This window comes from Cervus elaphus, chromosome 19, assembly GCF_910594005.1.
Source record: "Cervus elaphus chromosome 19, mCerEla1.1, whole genome shotgun sequence".
NCBI lineage: Eukaryota > Metazoa > Chordata > Mammalia > Artiodactyla > Cervidae > Cervus > Cervus elaphus.
Genome location: NC_057833.1, coordinates 39,267,183 through 39,293,187, shown reverse-complemented (window position 1 = coordinate 39,293,187; position 26,005 = coordinate 39,267,183). Strand labels below are relative to the sequence as shown.

The window sequence follows — 26,005 nt, the reverse complement described above, 5'->3', positions numbered from 1 at the left end:
ATTGCCATGATTTTAGTGTCTCAAAAACAGCACAAATTTACTATCTTATGGTTTTGGAGGTTAAAAGTCTAAAATCAGTCTCACTTAACTAAAGTCACATGTCAGCTGAGCTGGCTCCTTCTGGACGCTCCAGAGGAAAATGTATTTTTTTGCCTTTATGAGCTTTTAAAGGCTGCATGCATTTCTTGGCTTGTGACCTCTTTCTCCACCTTCAGAACACATCAGTTCAATCTCTAGTTCTACAGTTACATTTCCTTTTTCTGACTTTGACCAACTTGTGCATGCATACTACCTGCTAAGTCACTTTAATTGTGTCCAACCCTTTGTGACACTATGGACCACATCCCACCAGACTTCTCTGTCCATGGGATATTCTTGTCCAGGCAAGAATATCAGAGTGGGTTGCCATGCCCTCCTTCAGGAGATCTTCCTGACAAAAGGAATCGAACCTGCATCTTATGTCTCCTGCATTGGCAGGCGGGTTCTTTACCACTAGCACCATTTGGGAAGCCCCTTGACCCTCTTGCCTCCCTCCTATTAGGACCCATGGGATTACATTTGGCCCATCTGGATAATATAGAATAATCTCCTCATCTCAAGATCCTTAAAATTAATCACAACTGGGAAGTCCCTTTAGCCTTGTAAAGTGACATATTTCAGGTTCTGGAGATTAGGATATCGACATTTGGGGGGAACCATTATTCAACATACTACAATAATTTTCTGATGAAACTCAGGACCCTCAGTTCTAGTCAAGATATGGTCTATATATATTGATATCAATGAATGAGTGAATGTACCAGCAAAAATCTTTTAATGATTTAACAAATATTATTGGTTCCATTAACTGTGAGGTCATTTTTTTTAATTGGAGGATAATTACAATAGTGTGATGATTTCTGCCATACATAAACATGAATCAGCCATAGGTATACATATGTCCCCTCCCTCTTAAAACTCCCTCCCACCTCCCCCCGCCCCCATCCTACCCCTCTAGGTTGTCACAGCACCTGGTTTGGGTTCCCTGCATCATACAGCAAATTCCCACTAACTGTCTGTTTTACATATGGTAATGTATGTGTTTCAGCACTACTCTCTTAAGTCATCCCACCCTCCCCCTCCCCCACTGTGACCCTAAGTCTATTCTTGATGTCTGCGTCTCTTTTGCTGCCCTTCAAATAGGATCATCAGTACCATCTTTCTAGATTCCATATATACTGTATATATGTGTTAATACACAATATTTGTCTTTCTGACTTACTTCACTCTGTGTAATAGGCTCTAGATTCATCCACCTCATTAGAACTGATTCAAATGCATTCCTTTCTGTAGCTAATGTGTATATGTACCACAATTTCTTTATCCATTCATCTGTCAATGGACATCTAGGTTGCTTCCATGTCCTAGTTATTGTAAATAATGCTGCAATGAACATTGGGGTACAAGTGTGTTTTTCAATTATGGTTTCCTAAGGGTATATGCCCACTAGTGGGATTACCGGGTCATATGATGGCTTTATTCTTAGTTTTCTAAAAGGAATCTCCATAGTATTCTTTATAGTAGCTTAATCAATTTGCATTCCCTGGGTCATGTTTTAAACTACCTGCAGAGGAGGTCCAGGATCCATTGGTTATTCTCTAAACTTGACCCTGCATTGGTCCCAGAGCAAATTTTGTCATATTAAAATGGCAGCCAGTTCATTGACTATCATGGAATTAAGAGAAGACAGCTCTTTTTTTTTTTTTTTCCCATCATCCTACTCATAAGTATTTAGACACCAGAAAGGTAAACAGAGCAAAAATACAGACATAGCCCCACCTGAACAGCTGCTCCTGGTTACGGAGATCATTTGAGGGAGGTAATCTGAAAAAGCTGTCTGATACAGACCCTCCAGGTGAGTACCTCTCCTCCCTGCCCCAGGCAGCTTGACTTCCACATGAAGGTCCTACATGTGGCCATGTGGACTGTGAGCTTGACCCCAGTGGGAGACCTGCCCTCCTTGTAGCCTTAGTGTCTGACCCTGATGTGGCCTTCGGGATTGTCTCCTGTGCAGGCTGTGAGCTTGACCTCTGTGGTGGGGGGCCTGCCATCCCTTTAGCCTGACTGTCTGACCCTACTGTGGCCTTCGGGATTGCCTCCCGAGTGGGCTGTGAGCTTGACCTCTGTGGTGGGGGGCCTGCCATCCCTTTAGCCTGACTGTCTGACCCTATTGTGACCTTCGGGATTGCCTCCCGTGTAGGCTGTGAGCTTGACCTCTGTGGTGGGGGGCCTGCCATCCCTTTAGCCTGACTGTCTGACTCTGATGTGGCCTTCGGGATTGCCTCCTGTGTGGGCCGTGAGCTTGACCTCTGTGGTGGGGGGCCTGTCATCCCTTTAGCCTGACTGTCTGATCCTGATGTGGCCCTTGGGATTGTCGCTCTGGTGGGCTGTGAGCTTGACCTCTGTGGTGGGGGGCCTGCCATCCCTTTAGCCTGACTGTCTGACCCTGATGTGGCCTTTGGGATTGCCTCCTGTGTGGGCCGTGAGCTTGACCTCTGTGGTGGGGGGCCTGCCATCCCTTTAGCCTGACTGTCTGATCCTGATGTGGTCCTTGGGATTGTCGCTCTGGTGGGCTGTGGTTCTGTCACCTTTGTGGCCTGAAGCTGTGCCCCTTCTGTGGCTTGTGCCTCGTGTGTTGACTGCTGGCCTGACCTCCTTATAGCCTGAGAGTACGTCATCCGGGGGGCCTGTGGTCCTCTCCCCTGTGTAGACTGTGAATGTGCACGCCCTGTAGGTAGTGGGCCTACTGCTTGAATGGGCCGTGGATCTGTCCACCCTGGGGGAAGTGATCCTGCTACTCGGATGGGCTGTGGGCCGGTTGCCCGTGCAGCCTGTCGATCTGCCCCTGGTGTGAACAGCTGGCCCATCTCCCGTTTAGGCTGAGGGCCTTTCCCAGGCACTTGGATCCCAGCAGTGACATGGCTGGGCCCTGAGCCTATATGGGCGCCAGAATACCGACTCCCCACTGCTAAGTGGTTCCTAGATCGGTTTTGGCCACACTGGTCACCATTGTGAGGAGAGGAACTCCCAATCTCCATGTAGGAGACAGAGGATCTTTCTGGCCCTGTCATGCCATTTTCTGAGTTCAGTATACAGTAGCCCAGAACGCATGCTTCACAATTGGCCGTGTCGTGGGACCCATTCAAAGGTACTTCTGGGATCACAGGTAACTCCGAAACCTTCCTGAAATCATTTCTGTAGAATTTCTCCAGAACACGCTGCACCAGGTTTTGCAGAATCCTATTTCTGCTTTCTGGGGAGAAATCAGGCTTCTCAAACTGAGACCGGGAGCACTTCTTGCACCTCTGTCCAAAGATCCGCATGAGCACCTTGCCTGGGGATTTCTGGTTCTCCAGGTACATGTGACATAGGATCTTCACTTGGGCAGAAGCCCAGCTTCGACGGCATGAGGAACACGAGAACCTGCAGGCAGACAGAAGACCATTGTACCCTCAGCTGTTGCCGCCTGGGGGAAATGGGCCTGGCCTGGTCTCTGAGAACCCTTTCAACTTGAAAAAGTGCATGTGATATTGACAATTTGACAAGAATGAGAGGGACTGTGTTTCTAATAAAGCTTCTTCCTGTGGCCCACTGAACTCCCACCCAGATGTGGTCCCAAGTCTGCCTCTTTGCCAGTGAAACATCTCTGAATGTCTCAGAGGGAAAAACATTTCTGCCATTTGCCAGTGAAGTTTGGTCTTCACAAGGTCACAGAGAACTCCTACAGAGTGCCTATTCTGAAGCAATGTTTTACAGTATCATCCCATTTCATCTTTAAAGCATCCCTCTTGGGTAGGCATTATTGATCCCAATATCCAGATAAGGAAACTGAATCATAAAATGATACACAACTTGCCTAAGGAGCTCGCAAAGTTAGATGGTAGAGCCATGTTTCCAATCGCAAGCCGTGATCCGTCTACTATACCACATCGCCTCTACTGAGCAATGGGGTTTGTTTCGTACCTCACTTAGGACCTGGAACCACAATACTTCAGTTGGAGACTCAAGTCAGTAATTTACATTGCTGTTGTTATTTAGTTACTAAGTCATGTCTTACTTTTGCAATCCCATGGACTGTAACCCACCAGGCTTCTCTGTCCATGGGATTTCCCAGGCAAGAATACTGGAGTGGGTTGCCATATCCTTCTCCAGGGGATCTTCACAACCCAAGGGTCAAATCTGCACCTCTTGCTTGGCAGGAGCTGCTTTACCACTGAGCCATCTGGGAAGCCCATAGCTTATATTAGGGGAACTTTTTTAAAAAACACTACTCTAAGCCTCATTTTTTACATTCATAAAAGGAAAAATATTCAAGAGTTAGATTGTCAGCATTAAATGAGAATATGTGAAAGCATCTTGTAAACTACAAAGTATTTTTCAAAAACTGGTTAATATTCTCCTAAAACTATGTTGGTAGGTTGCTTTTTCCATCTTGGAATGACTATCAGGTCAATTCATCTGAACAAGAGAAGCACCTGTTCATTTGGGAGAGTGCCAAACTGATTAAAGACATCATGAGTCCCTCAAAGAGCTCTGACTGGTGCAAAGAGAGAGACTCTTACATGGTACACTGGGTTCCAAGCAGAGCAGAATAACTGCCACATGGGCTCTAGCCAATGGCTTGAAATCTGGGTTCTGTACAGCCCCAGAAGGCTTTATATAACAATAGGTTCTGCAGATAAAAAAATTATATATAAGTATATATATGTTCTGTAATATGTAAATATGAACAAGTTATTTGTAAACATGTGACCAACATATATAGAGAGAGACTCAAGTCAATAGTTTATGTGTATATATACATATAAACTATATAAACTATTATATATATATGTATATATATATAGAGAGAGAGAGAGAGAAAGAGAGAGAGAACTATTCATTGTCTTATGAGAGTGGAGAAGAAGGAATACTTACTCTGCCTAGGAATTCCAGGGCACTTGAGTTATTCCTTGAGGAATAAATAGGGAGGCAGGAAGGAAAGGACCTGCTGAATAGGCAGAACATCATGGACAAGGGTATAGAAGTCTTGAAATGTATGTCATGGCTAATAACCCATAAGGAAGGGAAGAGAGGACATCTGAGGTGAGATAGGAGCAGGCCAGGGAGAAATATAACAGTTGAAGTGAAGGTCCCTGCATGCCATTTAAAAAAGTAGACTTGACTGTCCAAGTCAGCATTTCTCACCCTCCTGCATGGGCAAGGAAGCTGCCTCCTGCAACTGAAGTCTCACTGGAAGTTAAGGAGGAAGACAAGGGAGGGGCAGTGTTTAAGGACATAAAGAACCAGGTTTTAATTTCTTGCAGCACCAACCCCTCTTCAGTTCGTCAGTAAAGTAATATTCAAAGCCATTGTCTGGCCTTAGTCAGTTCTTGGGGCTATAAAGGAAAGCCCCAGTCCTAGGCTGGTACTGACCAGGACTAGGCTTGTAGGGCTGCTGCAGCCTGTGGAAGCCAGTCTGGACTGAGGTGGGAAGTAAGATAGCAGAAGTCTCTATATAGTGGCAGTCCGGAATAAATGGTGATGAGAGGATAGGGGAGAAGATTTATTTCCCCTGGGGATTTCCAAAAATATTTAGGGAAGAAACCTAGTAAAAGAAGAAATTTCCTACCATTAAGCCAAAATAGAGACTTAGAACCATGTCATTTCCACACTAAAGAACACTATAACTGCAAAAGGATGAACAGCCTGGTGACACATATTCTTTTTAACAAGCCCTCAAAAGAATTCATCAGTGCCAAGCTGAGCCTCTTGGCCCAGAAAGGCCCACAGCTAGACAGACTCACATACCTGCCAAATCCTTTCTGCTGGTATTGCTTCCACCCCTGGGCCACAGAGTCTGGCCGAAGGCTTCCATCCATCTTCAGGGTCCATCTGGCCCGGGGTTTCTCCTGACAGATCAGTTCTTGAAATGTCTGCTCCCATTCCCTGATATCCAAAGCTATTCTCTTGCTCTGAGGCTTGGCGTCCATGTTGATAGTAACTTTCAGTTTCCAGCAAGAGGGAAATACTGTTTCAGTTTCTCTGAACACACGTCAGCTGCTTTTTTTTTTTTTTTAACTTCCATTGCAGGCTGTCTGAGTACACAGAGCAGGTTTTTGTTCTGAGGACAGGGGGCAGCAGGGATGAGCTGGTTTGTGAACAGGTCTTGCTAAGGGACATCCGAGTGCAAAACTCTGGTCTGGATTCTGGAGGTACCTATTAGTTTGTTTTTATTTTATTTTTCTCTCATTTTTACACTAGGCAAAGCACGATGCTGGGGCTTCTCTGGTAGCTCACCTGGTAAATAATTCACCTGCAGTGCAGGTGCAGTGCCGTGCAGGAGACCCTAGCTCGATTCCCAGGTCAGGAAGATCCCATGGCAATCCACTTCAGTATTCTTGCCTGGAGAATCCCCATGGACAAAGGAAGCTGGTGCACTATAGTCCATGGCGTCACAAAGAGTCAGACACATCTGAGTGACCAGGGACACACACACACACACACACACACACAGCGCTATGCTCAGCACTGGGACAAGCAACATCAACTAAAGCAGTTCCTACCCCCATGGGGCGCTCACACCCTCGTGCAGACACTGGACAGCAGGGGTCGATGTAGGGGAGCACGTGTCCAAGGCGTCTCTCACGTACCTGACAAGTCCTCACCATAGTCCCTTCAGGGGGGATGGATTATTCCTGGTGTCTTTCAGGTGAGTGGCAAAGAGAGCCGGGTTTGGGGGCTTACCTTGTTCAAAGTCACCCAGCTAGTAAGCAGTATAAGTGAGACTTGAACTCATTCTTGTGTGACTCTTAACCTGCAATGTCTCTAGCCACCTCCTTCCCCAAGGAGAGCTCAGGATGGTGTTTAGGATTCCAGGTTGGCATCCTGGAACCAGTGGGAAGAAACATCTTGAGACCCTGACCACCTTGAGACCCTGATTTGGTCTAGTGAGATTTTCTGGGTTATGAGGCAGGACAGTAAGACAAATGAAAGGATTTCTTAACTCCTCCCTTCATTGTATAAATTATTGTGCAAAGCAATATACAAGCAGGAGTGGGAGCCATCTTTCGATGTCATGATAGAGTTCCCATTCCTGGGGTGAAGTAATGGGAATAGATGACCTGTAAATTCAAAGTCACTTCTGGGTTTCCCTGGTGGCTCTGTGGTAAAGAATCTGCCTGCTAATGCAGGAGACATGGGTTTGATCCCTGGGTTGGGAAGATTCCCCTGGAGAAGGAAATGGCAACCCACTTCAGTATTCTTGCTCGGGAAATCCCTTGGACAGAGGAGCCTGGCAGTCTACAGTCTATGCAGCTGCAAAGAGTCAGACACAAGTTAGCAACTAAACAACAACAACAAAGTCACTTCTAACTAAAAACAGTCTGAGATCCCAGAAAGTAAGCTCTGTCCCTCTGATGTTGCAATTCAAATGAGGGAGATAAGACAAGCAGGATGCTTGTGTCCTTGGAAATCCCACTACAATCCTTGGAAGTCCCAGACAGGATCACCCTAAATCTTCTCAGGCTTTCTAGATTTTAACGTGCTCTGTTTGGGAGGCAGAAACCTCTTCCCCTATCCTACCCTCCCAGGATATTCTGTTTCATACAAACTCTCCCACTTTCATAACTTTATACATTGAGGGTGCGTATGTCTGCAGAAACAGTATAGGATATTCTTGTCTGCACAGATAGTTGTAGGAACTTCAGGTTAAACCCAGGGAGTATTAGAATTGGAAATCTCTTAGGAATCAACTGGTCTTCTTTTCCTTCTGATTATTATACCTAAAAAAACAGAGATCAGAGACATAGGACTTCCCTAGTGGTCAGTGCTTAGGAATCCACGTGCCAATTCAAGGGACTTGGGTTCAATCACTGGTCCAGGAACATTCCACATGCTACAGGACAACTAAGCCCACACTCTAGAGCCTGTGAGTCACAGGCTGAGCCCACAGGCTGCAGCTACTGAGACCATGCACCCTAGAGCTGGTGCTCTGCAACATGAGAAGCCTGTGAGACACGACTATAGAGAAGCTTCTGCTCACCACAACTAGAGAAAGCCTGCATACAGCAAAAAAAAAAGACCCAGCACAGCCAAAAATAAATGAATAAGTAGATAAATAAAAACCAAAAACAGAAACACAAAGGAAAGTATCCTCCTGCCCAAGGTTATGCAGAAAATTATTGCCAGTAGACGGCCAGAACACAGACATCCCATTTTCTAGCTCTGAACTCTGCTCACTTGCCCAACCTAGGCAAGTTCCCCATCCTTCTTCTACTTTCTGAGCCTGAGCCCACTCTTTTTGTCCTATATCTTCAGAGCTTCCTTGTCTCCTGACTCCTCAAATGGTACTTTCCCCCCAGATGTTGCCTTGACTGGTCCACTGCACTCCCTGCCATTTCCCTCAGCCTGTGCTTGATGTGTTTCCTTTGATATACACAACTGCTCCAGGCCAGCCTGGTCCAAGAACAGGAGCATGGGGAGGCCATGGGATATGAACTGAGACTTGAGAACTGGAGGAAGCCCATTATCTTCCTCACTACCATGAAGGGAAAAAAAAGAAAAAAGAGAAAGAAATCACAGCCTTTTAAAAACCCCATGGATCCACTATAAACCACTTGTTTCTTTGTGCCAAGACATCATGACTTCAGGATAATCAAATCATGGAACTTAAAGTCAGCTTAAAACACAAGATTCAGAAAACTAAGATCATGGCATCTGGTCCCATCACTTCATGGCAAATGGAGAAACAATTAAAACAGTGACAGATTTTATTTGGGGGGGGGGGGGTGGGCTACAAAGTCACTACAGATGGTGACTGCAGCCACAAAATTAAGACGCTTGCTCCTTGGAAGAAAAGTTATGACCAACCCTAGACAGCATATTCAGAAGCAGAGTCATTACTTTGCCAACAAAGGTCCATCTAATCAAAGCTATGGTTTTTCCAGTAGTCATGTATGGATGTGAGAGTTGAACTATAAAGAAAGCTGAGCACTAAAGAATTGATGCTTTTGAACTGTGGTGTTGGAAAAGACTCTTGAGCATTCCTTGGATGACAAGGAGATCCAACCAGTCCATCCTAAAGGAGATCAGTCCTGAATACTCTTTGGAAGGACTGATGTTGAAGCTGAAACTCTGATACTTCGTCCACCTGATGTGAAGAACTGACTCGTTTGAAAAGACCCTGATGCTGGGAAAGATTGAGGGTGGGAGGAGAAGGGGATGACAGAGGATGAGATGGTTGGATGGCATCACTGATGCCTCTGAACATGAGTTTGAGTAAACTCCGGGAGTTTGTGATGGACAGGGAGGCCTGGCATGCTGCAGTCCATGGAGTCGCAAAGAGTCAGACATGACTGAGTGACTGAACTGAACTGAACTGATGGTTGGAAGAAACCTCAGATAGCATCTTGTGACTTTCCCACCCATGTCATTGAGAGACAAGATATTGAAACAACTTACCCATCTCACACAGGGTGATAGTGGTGAGTTGAATGTTTTCATCAACTGTTGGCACCTTATCACAGATTGGCTAAAAAGTTTCTGAGAGACAATCAGAAAAGAGGAAGGATCCCCAAAGAACACAAAGCACAGGTCAGTTCTGAAAAAGGAAAATTTAAATACTCAGCAGTTTGGAGCTGAAATGAATCTTCAGGGTTATCTAATCCTTGGATGGCACATGATGTCAATGCCCTATTCTTATTCAAGACAGACATTGCTAATCAATGATTGCACCCTTTTCTTGTGTCTGGGCATAACTTCAAAAACTTTTTTATCAGTGGTTTAGGCAGTCATTGCCAACTGAACATTTTTTTGCCATTTCTGCAATAGTCCAGCTTCCTTATTTTACAAGTTGCAGAAGCCTAGGCCAAGATAGATTTGATTAAACTAGGACTAAAGTACAGTTTTCATAATCTTAGGCATGTACCCATTTTCAGAATATCACATGACCTATCACAAAGTCTAGCACAAAGTTTGATACAAAGAGATGTGGGGTTTTTGGGGACATTTTAAGTGGAGCAAGAAAGAACATTATTGATAGGGATTGAGGGGGTGGGGCTGAAAGAGGAGAGGGAGGCCCTATCTATGGCAGTAATCCATTTGATATTGTTGTTGTTCAGTCATCCAGTTGTGTCTAACTCTTTTTTTTTTTAATTATTTTTTTCCATTTATTTTTATTAGTTGGAGGCTAATTACTTTACCAGATCAGAAAGAGACACGTGCACCCCAATGTTCATCCCAGCACTGTTTATAATAGCCAGGACATGGAAGCAACCTAGATGTCCATCAGCAGATGAATGGATAAGGAAGCTGTGGTACATATACACCATGGAATATTACTCAGCCATTAAAAAGAATTCATTTAAATCAGTTCTAATGAGATGGATGAAACTGGAGCCCATTATACAGAGTGAAGTAAGCCAGAAAGATAAACAACAATACAGTATACTAACACATATATATGGAATTTAGAAAGATGGTAATGATAACCCTATAAGCAAAACAGAAAAAAAGACACAGATGTACAGAACAGACTTTTGTGTCTAACTCTTTATGATCCCATGGACTGCAGTATGCCAGGCCTCCCTGTCCCTTACCATCTCCCGAAGCTGGCCCAAGTTTATGTCCACTACATCAATAATGCCATCCAGCCATCTCATCCTCTGATGCCCTCTTCTCCTTTCTGCCCTCAATTTTTCCCAGCATCACTGACTTTTTCAATGAGTCAGCTATTTGCATCTGGTGACCAAATTAATGGAGCTTCAGCTTCAGCATCCGTCCTTCCAATGAATATTCGGGGTTGACCTCCTTTAATCAACTGGCTTGATTCCTTTAATCAACTGGTTTTATCTCCTTACTGTACAAGGGACTCTCAGGAGTCTTCTCCATCACCATAGTTTGAAGGCATCAATTCTTTGGTGTTCTGCCTTCTTTATGGTCCAGCTTTCACAACCGTATATGACCACTGGGAAGATCATAGTCTTGACTACATGTACCTTTGTCGGCAGAGTGATATCTCTGCTTTTCAACACACTTGTAGGTTTGTCATCACTTTCCTGCCAAGAAGCAATCATCTCCTGATTTCATGGCTGCAGTCACCATCCATAGTGATTGTAGAGCCCTAGAAGGGGAAAATTGTCACTGCTTCCACATTTTCCCCTTCTATTTGCCATGAATTAATGGGACCAGGTGACTTGATCTTATTTTTTTTTTAGTATTTAGTTTTAAGTAGGCTTTTTCACTCTCTTCCTTCACCCTCATCAAGAGGTTCTTTAGTTCCTCTTAGCTTTCTGCCATTAGAGTCATTTCATTCACATATCTGAGCTTGTTGATGTTTCTACCACCTATCTTGATTCCAGTTTGTAACCCATCCAGCCCAGCATTTCTCGTGATGTGCTCAGCGTGTTAGTGAAATAAACAGGGTGACAACAGACTACCCTGTCATACTCCTTTCTCAACCCTGAACCAATCAATTGTTCCATACAGGGTTCTAACTGTTGCTTCTTGACCTGCATACAGATTTCTCAGGAGGCAGGTAAGATGGTCTGGTATTCCCATCTCTTTAAGAGCTTTCCACAATTTCTTATGATCCACACAGCCAAAGGCTTTAGCGTAGTCAATGAAACAGAGGTAGATACTTTATCTCAATAGTTACTCTAGCTTGGGAATAGATGGAGATGGAAGGATTGGCTTGGTTAAAGGAGAGAAGCAAGAAACAAGAAAGGTAGTCCTTAATGTAGAGATAATTTTACATTTTAAACATCTTTTTCCAGAGAAAATTCTAATTCAAAAATATATACACACCCCAATGTTTATAGAAGCACTTTCTTACATGGAAGGAACTTAAATACCCATTGAAAGATGAATGGATAAAGGAGATGTGATATATATACTCAATGGAATATTAGCCATAAAAAGAATGAAATAATGCCATTTGTAGCAACATCGTGAAGTAAGTCTGAAAGAAAAAGACAAATATTGTATGATTTCACTTATTTGTGGAATCTAAAAAAAAAAAAGATACAAGTGAGCTTATTTATAAATCAGAAACAGACTCTCAGGCATAGATAACAAACTTATGGTTATCAAAGGGAAAGGGGAGAGAAGGGATAATTTAGGAGTTTGGGATTAACATATACACACTACTAAAAAATAAACAAGGACCTACTGTATCACATAGGGAACTATATTCAATATTTTGTAATAACTTTAAAAAGTCTCTTTGACTAGTTAAACACTCTAGGTATAGTGAACATACAGAAAGACGTTCAAGGTGATCAACCTGGGGAATAGTGAGGCTGAATGATTCCTAACATAAGTCCGTTTCTCCCGCCTCAGTGTTTCAGAGCACAGAAGGTGAATTCTGGACAAGGAGTACCTGATGTGCTGGTGATGCCAGACAAATATCTTCATCTCTTGGACCCCAGGATGACTTGTTCATAAAGTGGCAGAGTCAGGACTCAAATTTCTCTGATGCCGTACAAAGTCTCATGAAAGAAAGGGCTTGTCTGAAGAAAAAGTGAGTTGCTCGTGGTAGAAGGACAGGCAGAAGGTATAGGGAGCCATCTCGGGGAATCTGAGTGGGGATCTTCCTGCCGCTCCTCTGAGGGTGGCTCTCTCTGAGCTGGGGCTCCTGGGAATGTCCTAGGAAAGACTGCCGCGCCGGTTAGGATGTCATTTCAGTTATGTCTGACTCTTTGTGACCCCATTACCTTGAATGTAACGGGATGGGATGGTTTTACTCTTCATCATGGACCCTGCACTGCACATATGGATAGTGGCAAACACAACAGGGAACCAGCGAAGTTAAGATAAAGCAGAGTTAGACAGTTGTCTTAAAGAGATCAAATCATACATTTATCAGATATCTATCACCAGCTGGTTCTTAACCTCAGGCAGGGCATAGCCCAGCAGGAAAGACAGGTATGTAAAAGAGCATCTAGCTTTATTTTGCCCTGTCTCACTTTTCTCAGTTTATCCTTTTATTTAAGAGCATAGATCTGAAGCCAGCCCTCCCAGTGTGAGTGCTAGTTTCGCCATTTACACCTTGGTGGTCTGGGCATGCATGCTAAGTAGCTTCAGCTGTGTCAGACTCTTTGGGACCCTGTGGACTGGAGCCCACCAGGCTCCTCTGTCCATGAGATTCTCCAGGCAAGAATACCGAAGGGCATTGCCATGCCCTTTTCCAGGGGATATTCCCCATTCGGGGACTGAATCCACGTCTCCTGCATCTCCTGCATTGGCAGGTGTGTTCTTTACCATGGGCGCCATCTGGAAGCCCAGGCCCTTTAACTTCTCTGTGACTCAGTTTCTCCATCAAAAAAGTAGGAACAGCAACACTACCTACCTAACAGGGCTGTTGTGAAGATTGAATGAGGTTTAAAAAATAGTATTGACACCCATTAGAAGACTGACACATATACACCACAACGTATAAAATAGGTAACTCATGAGAAGCTACTGAGCAGCACAGGGAACTCTGCTCAGTGCTCTATGGTGACCTAAATCAGAAGAAAATCCAAAAAGAGGGGATATATGTATATGTGTAGCTGGTTCACTTTGCTATACAGCAGAAATTAATACAACATTGTAAAGCAACTATACTCCAATACATTTTTTAAAATAGTTATTGGCACTTAGTAAACAAATAGAAGTCTTTTCTGGTTTTCTATTGTTGCTATGTTGCATGTTTCTTTGTAAGTTACCATAAAGTCTTTGGTCTATCTATCTATCTATCTATCTGTAGTGGTACAGGGTGAAAAAATCTACAAAAAGTGTGTATATAAGGACTCCGAGAGCACAGTAGTCACTTAGGAACCCAGTCTGGGCAGAGATACATAGTCCTATCACATCTTCTTACCTACTTTCAAACCCGCTCTGTACCATGGACCTCCCTGGGTAAGGCCAGGGCTACCTCAGGATTCATGTCCAGCCCCTGTCTGGATAGTCAACTCTTTTGTAAAAGGTGAAATAAGAGCTGTGAAAGGAGCAGGAAGCTCAGAACCTGCTGCTGCTCAGGCCCAGGGCTAAGCCTCCTGAGAACACCATTCCAGACAGAAAAAAATCACACTCAGAAGATAATAGAGAAAAGTTTTTAGATAGTACCAGAAGCAATGTATAAAATCAAAAGAACTGAAACAAAAACAAGTTTTCAGAGGCAGTTTGTTTCACGTTCTGTGAAAACTTGTTTGGTGTCAGGCCTTGCACAGTCCATCTAGGAAGCTGGGGCTTGCCTTGATAAAAAAGCATTTGGGTATTTTAGGGTAGAAAGACCTATGAGCTTGAAGAGAGCTGACCCCGGACAGGAGGGTGGCCAACTCCAGGCTGCTTAACCTACAAACAAAGCCCTGGTCTCCCCTTCTTGACAACCACTGTCTTTTCTTCAGCACAGGTGGTTTTAGAACCAGAGTCAGAACTATTTGGGCCCTGTTCCAAAGCTGTGGTGAAGCTGTGATAGAGCAAGGTCTCTAGGTTCCACTTCGTGGCCACCACAGGCCAAGCCAGGAAGCCAGCAGGTGGAAGCTGCACCCACTCGTGGGCTTATCTTTCATACCTGACTCACTTTACACAGTTCCTCACTCCTGCCCCAGGCATCACCCCTCACATTAACTACCAAGTTCTCACCTCAGGTTGTGCTTCCAGAAGAACCCCAATGGAGACAAAGAGCAACTTAATTTTCCTTCACTTCCTGCCCATGTGTGAAAAGGCAGTTTCTAGTCTGACATGGAAGGAGCTTAGAAGTCACCACTCCCATCCCTACAACAAGAAAAACACTGAACAAACAACATAAACAACTCTTCGCAGATTCATGAGAGCAAACTGCTTCCCTGAAAACTGGAGGGACAGGTTGGGGGATACAGAGGATCACAGCTTTTTGCTGTCAAATGCTCAGAAGCAGAAGCCACCACAAGAAATAGTACCAGCAGGAACTGGAGCCTTAGTGGCCAAGAATGGGAATTTAAAAAATCCAGGAGGCCCAGGCTTAAGGTGTGGGAGTGTTCCCAGCCTTTTAGGAAGATGGAAAAGTCTTCCTGTGCTTCTGCCAGGAAAGGAGAGAAGAAAGCATTTTTCAAAACACCTAGAACTCTCTGTTCTTTAAGTCTGCCTTTAAGGAAAACTGTTTCACTGGTGCATGACACATTTGGATTTTACAAAAGCCTAGCTGACCTGGGGGACAAGAACTATCCAAATGCCAGTCCTTCCATCCTTCACTGTGGGGGATGAGATGATTCCTCTCCTTTTCTGCTCAGTAATGAGAACAAAGCCCACCAAACCTCCAGTGCCGAGGATGCTGAGCCTGGCATACACTTAGGGTGAGGCTACCTCTGTGCTGCTCTCCAGGAGAGGAGCCAGGGCCCACACAGGTCAAACTAATTCTCTACTCATCTCATAATACCTGGGGGAGGAATAAAGAATCCAGCTATCAAGATTTCTAAACATACAACTAGAAACATTAAACCACCAAGCCACAGAAGAGATTTTAAAGGGCCTCTCAGGCCTGTTCTCTACTTCCTTGCTTTGTAATGGTTAACATTTGAATTACGAGTAAAAATTCAGATACTATTTCTAGACCGAATCAGGGAGAAAGGCATTGTACTTAAAATTAGAAAACAAGGGTATAGATTCCACCTCTAATACTTATTGAGTTACTTAAGATCGTTGAACTTAAGTTGTCTTAAGATGAAGATGTCTTCATCTACCAAATGGAAATAATAATACCTATTTCATTAGGTTTAATGGTATATGTACTAATATGTTTTAGATGTGAACCATAACTACAAAATATCAGATAGTATTAAAAAAAAAAAAGAAACTACATAGAGGCTTGAAATAGTAGCTCTTAGATGGAATAGAACCTTTGAACTGGATATATAAAGGGTGAAAAAGAGATAAGGACCTTTATATGTAAAGGAGAGAGAGATATAAGACCAAGAACCTAGAAAATATCTGTTTGTTGTGGAGAAGAAAAGCAGAAGATAAAATGAACAACTAAATTTTAGAGTACTTTATCTTAGATATGTTTATCACCATATTGTTGTTGTTCTTGCAATAGCCCAATGGCTTATGACTCTTAATAATGAATGTTTCAGAACAGATGTGTGTAATGGAGCTTTGTAAAATCTGGAAGTCCAGGCCAACCTCTGGAAATTCTGCTCCTACGTGTCTGGGGATGTGGAGGTCATATATTTTTAAAAATTTCCGAGAATGATACCAAGATACACTCCTGCATAAAAATCACTATAAATTAAAAGTCTGAGACTCAGGAAACTTGAGCAAATCCTAAGATCTAACATGCTGCTGTTATTTAGTCGCTAACTCGTATCTGACTCCTTTGTGACCCCGTCAGGCTCCTCTGTCCATGGAATTTCCCAGGCGAGAATACTCTAGTGTGTTGCCATTTTCTCCTCCAGGGGATCTTCCCCACCCAGGGATCGAACCCGCATCTCCCATATTGCAGGTGGATTCTCTACTGCTGAGCCAAGATCTAACACACAAGTGGCAGAAACAGGAAGTGAATCGAGGTATTTAAATCCCACTTGTGTGCTTTTTTTTCCACTGTGCTGTTCTGGAAAGCAAGGTCAGCCTTCATTAATTATTATGGCTGAGCTGACCCGAGACCAGATAGCTGCTTGCTCTCTGATGGATGGAGGCCAAGAGACGGCCACAGTCCTAATGTACGAATTTAATTAACGGCAGCACACACTGGAATCCAGAGAGAGTAGCTACAAAAATGAAGGCAGACCATTCAGGACCACGGCAACAAGAAGCAGGAGACGCCACACAGTCGGCTACTGTTCACACTAATAAGCCGAACTGGCTTTTCACCTCTGCGGCTTCGGTCTGGCCATGAAAGTATAGCTCAGGCCTCAGTGAGAGCCCCAGGGCCTCTCCTGACGTCAGTGAGAATTTTCAACATGTGCAAAGAGCAGCCAGGACCCCAGGCCAGGAGCAGGAAACAAGCAGATTCAAAGCCACAGACTCACCCAAGGGTGGTTTGGTGAGTTCATGAAAGGACTCCTGATTGTGACCTCAATGTAGGTATTTTGCAAAGATTCAGCATTGCCACCCTACAGGATAGTTCATGAGATTCATGCTGGAGTAATTTTACAACATAACCTAGAGTCTTCCGCTGAAGTTATTGATTTCACTGGAGTTCATCGTGACAGGTTGTTTTGTGTATCTGTCCTTGGGGTACTATTCATTCTCAGCTACAAGATTGAAGATCAGGTTTTCCATTGTTGTTGCGGAAAAAGAGGTCAAAGCTATAGCTCTCCTTGACAACTCTTCAGAGATTTTATTTTTCCATTTCATTTTTTAAAATCCAGATACATTATAACCCTGATTCAATGAGGAGGAGTCTGTCTGGCCCTATGATCACTTTTAATTACAAGGTATCAGTTGCAGGTGTCAGGTCTGAAGAGAGAGATCAGTGAGGGCAGCTACTTCAGAACAAAAACCCGCCCTGTACATGACCCGCTCCAAAGATGGAGAGTCTGGGAGATTATAGGTGATGAATGCTGCTTGAGGCATCAGCGCTATTGTACTATTTTCTCTCCCTGTCCTTCCGTTATAGTCCCACGATTTATAATACTCTGTCATGTCCAATTTCGGTCACGGCCTGATGATTGTCATAAGGCTGTAAACACTCTGAGGTTTTACTTTCTTATATGTTTTCTCACAGTCTGTATTTGTTATAATCCATGTCACCCAATAATGAATTGATTTTTTTTAATCTATTTTTTTTTGTTTTTGTTAAGCTCCTGAGGTTTGGGAAATGAATATTCAGAGTACTGATATGTGGAACTGAGCTAAAAAAGTATTCTGGCATAGATATTTATAGAGAAGAAAATGAGATATTATTTCAGGGAATTTGATAAACATCAGTTCAGTTCAGTTGAAATATTGATATTTCTCTCGGCAATCTTGATTCCAGCTTGTGCTTCATCCAGCCCAGTGTTTCTCATGATGCACGCTGTATATGAGCTAAATAAGCAGGGTGACAATATAGAGCCTGATATACTCCTTTATTTGGAACTAGTCTGTTGTTCCATGTCCAGTTTTAGCTGTTGCTTCCTGACCTGGATCAAATTAGGAGTTAAAGGATCTGGATTTGAATCCAGGCTGTGCCACTAGCTGATTGCCATGATCTGGACATATTGCCTCAACTCCCTGCCTCAGCTTCCCCTTCTGCATAATAGAACATTGGACTAGATGGTCTCCAAGATCAGTTCCAGATCTGGCATCCTACGGACAGACCAATTCTCTGTATCTACATTGGGGGATGTAAAAGAGTACTCCGGCGTCCTGAGTTAGTGCTGTTGTCCCAGGTGTGCAGTAGAGTACTGCCTTGAGTGCCATCCTTCAAAGTGCCATTTCGTGCTAGGCTTTTCCCTTGGAGAAAACTGGGGTACTCCCAATTAGCTAAGGAGGAGATCTGGAATATACATGCTGGAAGAGAAAAAAGCTACTACACAGGTTTAAGGCAGTGTCTGAGAAGAGGTAAGAATGGCAAAGTAAATGGGACTATTTACCTTGAGGAAGGGAAAATGCACTAGACAGATGGTACCTGGAATGACCAAAAATTATACAGGGGCAAGAGAAAGCAACCTTCAAGTCACTGAGCACATCATGGACCATATTCATTTATAGCCTTCTGAAATATTTCCATTCTTCTCTGAGCAGTTTCCTTAAGTCCAAGTGACAGAGAGATTTGAAGTGTTACAAGTACTATTGAATCTGAATTTATGGATAAAATCCAACTGAGAACCAAAAACAGAACAAGACATTACTTAGAATCTGAACATATCCTGAGAAGAATGATATACTTTTACTCTGCCAAGACGAATCAGCTTCAATGAGGAAATCCCATCTTAAATTCCTGACCCCATTCATTTTCAATCACCTTCACCTCTATTTATTTAATTCACCCAATCCCATGGCCATGTTACCTGACCTTGTCATGTTCTAGATTATCAATCTGTTTCCTTCTCTTCCACTCTACTATAGCTATTGTCCCCTCTCCACAAAAGTCTAACCCTGCTGTTTCACTGGCCTACCCTCAAGAGATCACCTTACCTCATCCATGAGGAAAGTTGAAATCTTCAAATGAAAATATCCTCAACTTTCTGCCACCAAGAGTATAAACTCTATTTTATCTGCATCCATCTTTTGTCCTTCTCTACTGCTTTGATAGCAAGATGTCCTTCAACCTAAACTAAGCAATGACATCTTAATTTCCTATTCTATATATTAACCTTCTTGTCTACCAACCCCTTCATTCAGCATTCAAAGTGTTGAAGTCTTTTTTTTTTTCTCATAAAGCCCCCAATCTGAACCTCACAGTCTCTTCCAGCTACCAGTGAGCTCTCTCCCTTCACCATACCTGAGTCACTTATACTCACTGCCTCCAATTCCTTAACCTCCCACTTACTCTTCAACCCACCACACCAGACTTCCCTGTTCCCCACACACCACTGAAACCAGTCCAACTCCTGTCTCCCTCAAACTACTATTGCTAAAGTCATTGGGTAATTCTTAGTCTTTATATTATCTGATCTCCGTGCAACATTTTATACTCCTGGCCTCCTTGAAACAATCTTCCTTTGACTTCTATGATGCCATACCTTCCTGCTTTGTGGTGTTTGGTTTTTCTCCTCAACTTTCTGGCTACTCTCTGAGTTCCTTTGCAATTTTTTTTTTCCTGTGCCTGTTAGTACCCCTCAGAGTTCTGCCTTCTCATCTCATCTCATTTGGTCATCCTGAGAATTCTTTATATACCCTGATGACCATCATCAGTTCCAGTCTCTCCCAAGTTTATGACTTCATCTTCTATTATCACCTGAACATCTCTACTTTTATCTCCATAGGACTTTCAATGCATCTGGAATATAATTTATTATTTTATTTCACAAACCAGCTCCTTTACCTCTGTTTCCTATTTCAGTCAATGGCATTACAGCCATTCAGCCTTTAGCACAAGTAGGAAATCTAGATGCCAACCTCCCCCTCTTCTCCATCTTTTTCCAAACTCTGAGTAAGCAAATCATCATACTCCACCAGTTGTTCCTTCTAAGTTAATATCTTTCAAATCCCTTCATTTCTTCTCCTGCCATCCTTCTTGGGTGGCAGTATCTCTATCCCTCCTCCGTTGTTAATCTATTTTCTAAACTGCACCAGCAGTGATCTGTCTAAAATTCAGATCTCACTACGCCAATTCCCCACCAAACACTGTGGTTCTTTACTCCTCTTAAGAGGAAGGCCAAACTCCGTGACTTGACCCCATAACCCTTTATGATCTGAACTCTGCTTGCCTCTTTCAGACCAGAGTGCTCAACCTCAGCACTATTGACATTTTGGGCTAAATAATTCTTTATTGTGGGAGACTTTCCTGTGCATTCTAGGATATTTAGCAGCATCCCTGGCCTCTACCCACTAGATACTAGTCACACCATCTCCCCAGTTGTGATAACCAGGAAAGTCTCCAGACTTTGCCAAATGTACCCTGGGGCAAAATCAGCCCAGGTGGAGAACCACTTCTTGAGACTAATCTGTCACAACACTTGACACCCTATATAGAACTTATAGTCGCCCTATATAGTCACACTAGCTTTTCCTTATTCTTCTACTGAGCCACTTTTTATTTTATATTTGTGACAGCTTTTTAAATATGTAATTCATGTAGCATGCAACTTATCCAAAATGCACCAATTCATAGGTTTTTAGTATATTCACAGAGCTGTTAAACCATCATCACAATCAATTTTAGAACATTTTCATCAGCCAAAAAGAAGTTTCATACCCATAAGGAATCACTCCTCATTTTCCTCCTACCCCCGCCCACCCCACCCACACTCTAGGCAGATACCAGTCTACTTTATGTCACTATAGAGTTGTCTTTTCTGGACATTTCATATAAATGGAGTCATGCAATACTGTGGTATTTTATAAATTAGCATAATGTTTTCAAGATCCATCCATGTTATAGCATGTATCAGTACTTCATTCCTTTTTATTGCTGAATAACAGTCTATATGACGGTATTTTTGAGGCTTGCTCATTAATATAAAGGATGGGTGTGTGTTCAGTCATTTCAGTCATGTATGACCCTTTGCCACCCTGTGGACTGTAGCCCGCCAGGCTTCTCTGTCCATTGGGATTCTCCAGGTAGGAATACTGGAGTAGGTTGCCATGTCTTCCTCCAGGGGAATGTCCCAATTCAGGGATTGAACCCACATCTCTTATGTCTCCTGCATTGGCAGGTGAGCTCTTTACCTCTAGCGCCACCTGGGAAGCCCAATATAATGGATACCCTGCATTTTTTTTCTCTTTCATTCAGACACTGTCCTTATCTTCATTATATGGTTCTCTCTTTGCACACTTCAGCTCCTAAATTCTAGACAGTTACGTTGTGATGTAGCTTAAACAGGCCATTCTGGAAGCCATTTGTTCTGATCTTATATTAATAATTGTGCTTCTTCTCAGTGAAGACTTTCTTAGTCTACACTCTCTATTCTGACCCCTTTCCTTCCCTTTCGCCTCAACTTACCGCTGGGCTTGGTAAGGGCAGAACTTAGGGACTGTTATGCTGGTGCCCTGTGCATTTTTTGGTCAAAGCACCACATTATTATCTATCCTGTCATTAGTCTCACTAATAGAAACTATTTGAAGGCAAAGACAATGTTTTATCATTAATAGTTCCAGCACCTGGCATGTAGTCAGGCACATGTTAAGCATTTTAATAAAGTTTTTTTTTGTGTGGAAAGAACAAAAGAAAGAAAGGATCACTGGTGTGATAGCCTACCTGGCATTGTGGTTTTCCTGGATGTGGAGCTGGCTTAGTCCTGGTTGGGCTTCCTAGAGATGGAGTCTGGCCTCTGCATGGGGTCTGGAAGTATTGGCAAGGACCTGCTATCAGTCTGTCTGACAGCATTCCCAGGTGGCTGACTGATGCCTTGCCCCTGCCTTCACTTTTCAACACACAACCAACTCTCCTGGACTCCTTGTTGACCGTCTTTACATTGACTTGCTGATCTGATTGCCATCTCACTCTCTCACTGTTCTCCTGTGATCTCATGCTTTAGGTTGTCTCTCTCTTTTTCTTTTTTCAAGATTTTTCTTTTTAATGTGGACTGTTTTTAGTCTTTATTGAACTTGTTACAATATAGTCTCTATTTTACATTTTGGTTTTTTGGCCTGCACCTCCTGCACTGCTAAGTCCTAACCACTGAACCACAGGAGAAGTTCTAGCTTGTCTCTTGAGTGGACCAGGAGTTCGGTCCAAGGAAGTACTGAGTGGACAGTCTTGTTCAGGCAGCTGGGCCCACTACTGTGGAGGTTAGAGGAAAAGCATGGTTCTCTTGAACACGAGACCCCAAAAAGTAACTTCTCTCTTACTCCCTGCTGACCGAAGCAGTGTGGAAGGATGTGTTCTGTGGTTTACATAAGATTTATGCTGTTTGTTATGTAACAAACAGAGCATTCTTTTAAGTGCTTTACAAATATTAACTTGCTCAGTCTTCATAATGTTATGAGGTTGCTCCCATGCTTACCTGCTTCTCAGATGGAGCAACAGAGAACTTGAATGTTTACTGTCACACAGTTGCTGAGTGACAGAGCCAGGAATCAGACCAGGCACTCTAGCGCTAGAATTGCTGGGCTGCCTCCCTCTCTTCTGTGCCTTTCTGCATGCTGAGCCTCTGGCCAGAAAGACCCTTTATCTCCTCTTCACCTGACCAACTCCCACCCATCTCTTAAGTTTTAGCTCAGATGACTTCCTTCTCTGATAAGTAAGCTTTGAACCACCTCCCCCAGCCTGGATTTGGCACCCAATGCAGGAGATTTGCCTGGATTCCTGGCACCCAGTGCAGGAGATTCAAGAGATATGGGTTCAATCCCTGGGCTGGGAAGATGCCTTGGAACAGGAAACAGCAACCCATTCTATTATTCTTGCCTGGAAAATTCCATGGACAAAGGAGCCTGGTGGGCTACAGTCCATGGGGACATAGAGCTGGACACAACTGAGCACACATGCAGCTGGTGTTTCTCCTTTTATTTCACACTTACAAATCCACTGACTCGACTATCATTTCTTCTATAACCTAAACTCTTTGAGAGCAGGAATATTTTCTATCTGGTAGACCATTGTACTTCCCACATTTAGGAATGAAATATCTGGCAAGAAGTAGGTGCTCAAAAGTATTTCTTACATAAATAAATGAATCCAAATGTTCATATTTAATGTCCAAATTAAGTATTATTTTATGAGATTCTGCTAGTCCATCTTTTTTTCTCCTGTCTAGTTGATTTTGCATTGACAGAGTATCAAAGTGAAATAAAACAGATACAAAAGCTAAGGATCTTTCCCAAATTCTCACTCTCAAAATTGGATTACATGATTTTAATAAATTGGGTAATTAATATAATAGACTTACATAACCAAATGAACTATCCCTGCATTGTTTAGACAGTTCTGGAACTTGTCTCCCCAACTCTGGGAACACACTAAAAGAAAGACTAAAAATCTGAATATGTTATGGCTGACTTCTCACCACCCATTTCACCCTCGCCCCTGGGTAGCAGCTGTGTAGTGGAGTAAGGAAACGTGACTTGCCCCCATCCCAGCCCTGAAGCAGGAGTGCCAAGACTGGCCTAAGCTCATTAGTAAAACTGCATTCTCCTTCAGAAGTCACATGGAGTCCAGGTGCATCACACTGAGTTAGCTGGCTTCCTCTCCTGCAGGTCCGTGTAGTCCAGAACGCCTGCAGCTACCTCATCTCCTTAAGAAAGTTCAGTCTAGGAGTGGGGCTGACACTTCAGAGGCAGAGGAAGGAGATCAAAAGAAACTTAGTCCTTGACATCACTGGGCTATGGTTAAAAAAAAAAAACCTGGAACAACAAACAACCCTTGTGGAGTTCACCTTATCTTAGCTAACTGAGCACGTCATTCTCCTTTATTGCCTGAAACTATTTGAAATAGGTTTCCTGGTCCTGGTAATATAAAGGTATGCTGGTATCTGGTGCATGTCCAAGGACCTATAAGCCAGGCACCACAGAACCCTGAAGGTGGGCAGAGGAGGCTATTGCCCCAGATCAAATAAAATATAAGAAAAGAAAGGAGCCTTGCAAAGAATGCAAAGATCCCAGCTATCTTTGCCCCTGAACATCTGCCTCCCCTTCTCAGGCTTCCAGAATGCAGAACAAGAAAGGAAAACTACTTTAAATCTAACCTTTTTCCAATCTCTTCTTGTCTAGACCTAAATGTCTAAAAGGTCAACAAGTAATTGTTGACAGATCCAGGCTCAATATCTAATACAGAGAAAGCACGGACTTCTGGAATCACAACACATCCTTCTATTAAATAAGATTGCTAGGGAAAGAAGAGAGAATATTTAATTTGTTTTCTGAGAATGTTTAACTAAAAGGAGATCTTTTTCTAACAACATCATGCAGTTTGATAAAGGAAAGCCTGTCTTCCTTTGCTAGCCTGAGAAGAATAACACCAAAATACAAACAACAGGGGACTACAGACCAAAGGGTGGTGATGTGGAACCATCAAAGCTGGAGAAAATTCAAAAGATGTCTCCACAAGTCCAAGGAAAGGGAGAAGGAGGTGAACAAAAGACAAGACATAAGGAACAACTTCAGAAGATCCTATTTAGGTATTAAATAAAACCTAGAGGAGAAAAGGGAAATGAGTAGAAACAATAAAAGGAAGAGGAGAAGCAATTCTTGAGTCAAAGACAGTGTTTCAGGTTGAAAAGATTTCATAAAGAGCAATAAAATTAATTAAAAGTCCTGTAGAATTCTTCATTGAGTGGGAAGATGGCTTACCTACAAAGAAACAAAGATTAGATTGGCTTCAGATAATTTCTCATTAATATTAAATGCCAGAAGGAAAAGTAGCAACATTTGCAGAATTTAAAGGGACAATATTCAAGGCTGAAAAATCTTGCAAGTTCTTTTCACTTGAAAGGGCAGGGAGAGATATTCATAACAAGTAAGAACTCAGTATTACATCAGCTCTTTCCAGAAATCTTATTAAAATTGTGCCCTAAAAGATAAATAAAATAAAAATCCTAGGATGGGAATGTGTTTAACACTTCAATATTTAACGTAAATTTTGCTGTTAGCATGTGATGGGTACTTTTTACCATATTTAAGATGTTTTGTATTCTTACTATTTTGCATAGAGTTTTAGTCACTAATATATAACCTCTACAAGGCAGAGAGTTGTACCCATTTTATTCACTCCTGTATCCAATGACTAGAAAAGGTTTTGGCACATGGTTGGTACTGAAAAAATGCTTGTTGGAGAAATGATCAACTAGCCAGAAATAGATGCTGAATCAAGTCCAAAGCCTCTCTTCTATATGTTTTTTCTTTTTTTAATAATTAATGTCATGATTTGCATTCATGCAGTTTCTAATACTGAACCATCTTTGCAATCATGGAATAAACTCTTTTTAAAATATTTTATTTTATGTACTTTCGGCTCTGCTGGATCTCTGTTGCTGCCTGGGCTTTTCTCTAGCTGCAGCGACTGGGGCTTAATCTCCAGCTGCGGTGCTCAGGTTTCTCGTGGCAGTGGCTTCTCTTGTTTGTGGAGCATGGGCTCTAGGGTGAAGGGGTTTTAGCAGTTGGGGCACATGGGCTCAGTAGTTCTGGTTGCCAGGCAGGCTCGAGAGCACAGGCTCAGTAGTTTTGACACATCGGCTTAGTTGCTCCTCAGCATGTGGGATCCTTCCAGACCAGGGATCAAACACATGTCTCCTGCATTGGCAGGCAGGTTCCTCACCATTGAGCTACTAGGGAAGCCCTGGAATAATCTCTTCTTATTGACCATATAGTAGTCCTAAATATATAGCTACATTTGATTGTCTAAGATTTTTATAAGAAATCTTACATTAAATGTTGTTTTATATTTTTTTGTTTGTCTCTTTTTTCTTTTCCTTTTCTTTCTTTCTTTTTCTGCCTACCCTGAATCCAT

At 42.8% G+C, this 26,005-nt stretch overlaps 1 protein-coding gene across 3 annotated transcripts; it reads right to left on the bottom strand.

Moving 5' to 3' along the window:
- Positions 1 to 1,358: 1,358 nt before the first annotated feature.
- On the bottom strand, positions 1,359 to 6,121 carry RTP4 (receptor transporter protein 4). Of its 3 annotated transcripts, none has more exons than XM_043875361.1 (3): positions 5,830 to 6,033; positions 2,590 to 3,462; positions 1,359 to 2,403 (listed from the first exon to the last, which is right to left on the bottom strand). In XM_043875361.1, the coding sequence occupies exons 1-3, from the start codon at positions 6,009 to 6,011 to the stop codon at positions 1,761 to 1,763; spliced, it is 1,698 nt and encodes a 565-aa protein (XP_043731296.1). In that variant the 5' UTR covers positions 6,012 to 6,033; the 3' UTR covers positions 1,359 to 1,760. The 3 variants fall into 3 exon arrangements, with proteins under 3 accessions (XP_043731296.1, XP_043731295.1, XP_043731294.1); XM_043875360.1 differs by having other exon boundaries at positions 1,359 to 2,421; positions 2,608 to 3,462; XM_043875359.1 differs by having other exon boundaries at positions 1,359 to 3,462; positions 5,830 to 6,121.
- Positions 6,122 to 26,005: the final 19,884 nt, after the last annotated feature.

Coding starts and splice junctions, on each gene's coding strand:
- RTP4 (XM_043875359.1), bottom strand. CDS start 6,011: ATGGACGCCAAGCCTCAGAGCAAGAGAATAGCTTTGGATATCAGGGAA. Junction 3,463..5,829: donor CAGCAGAAAGGATTTGGCAG/GTATGTGAGTCT, acceptor GTCTGCCTGCAG/GTTCTCGTGTTCCTCATGCC.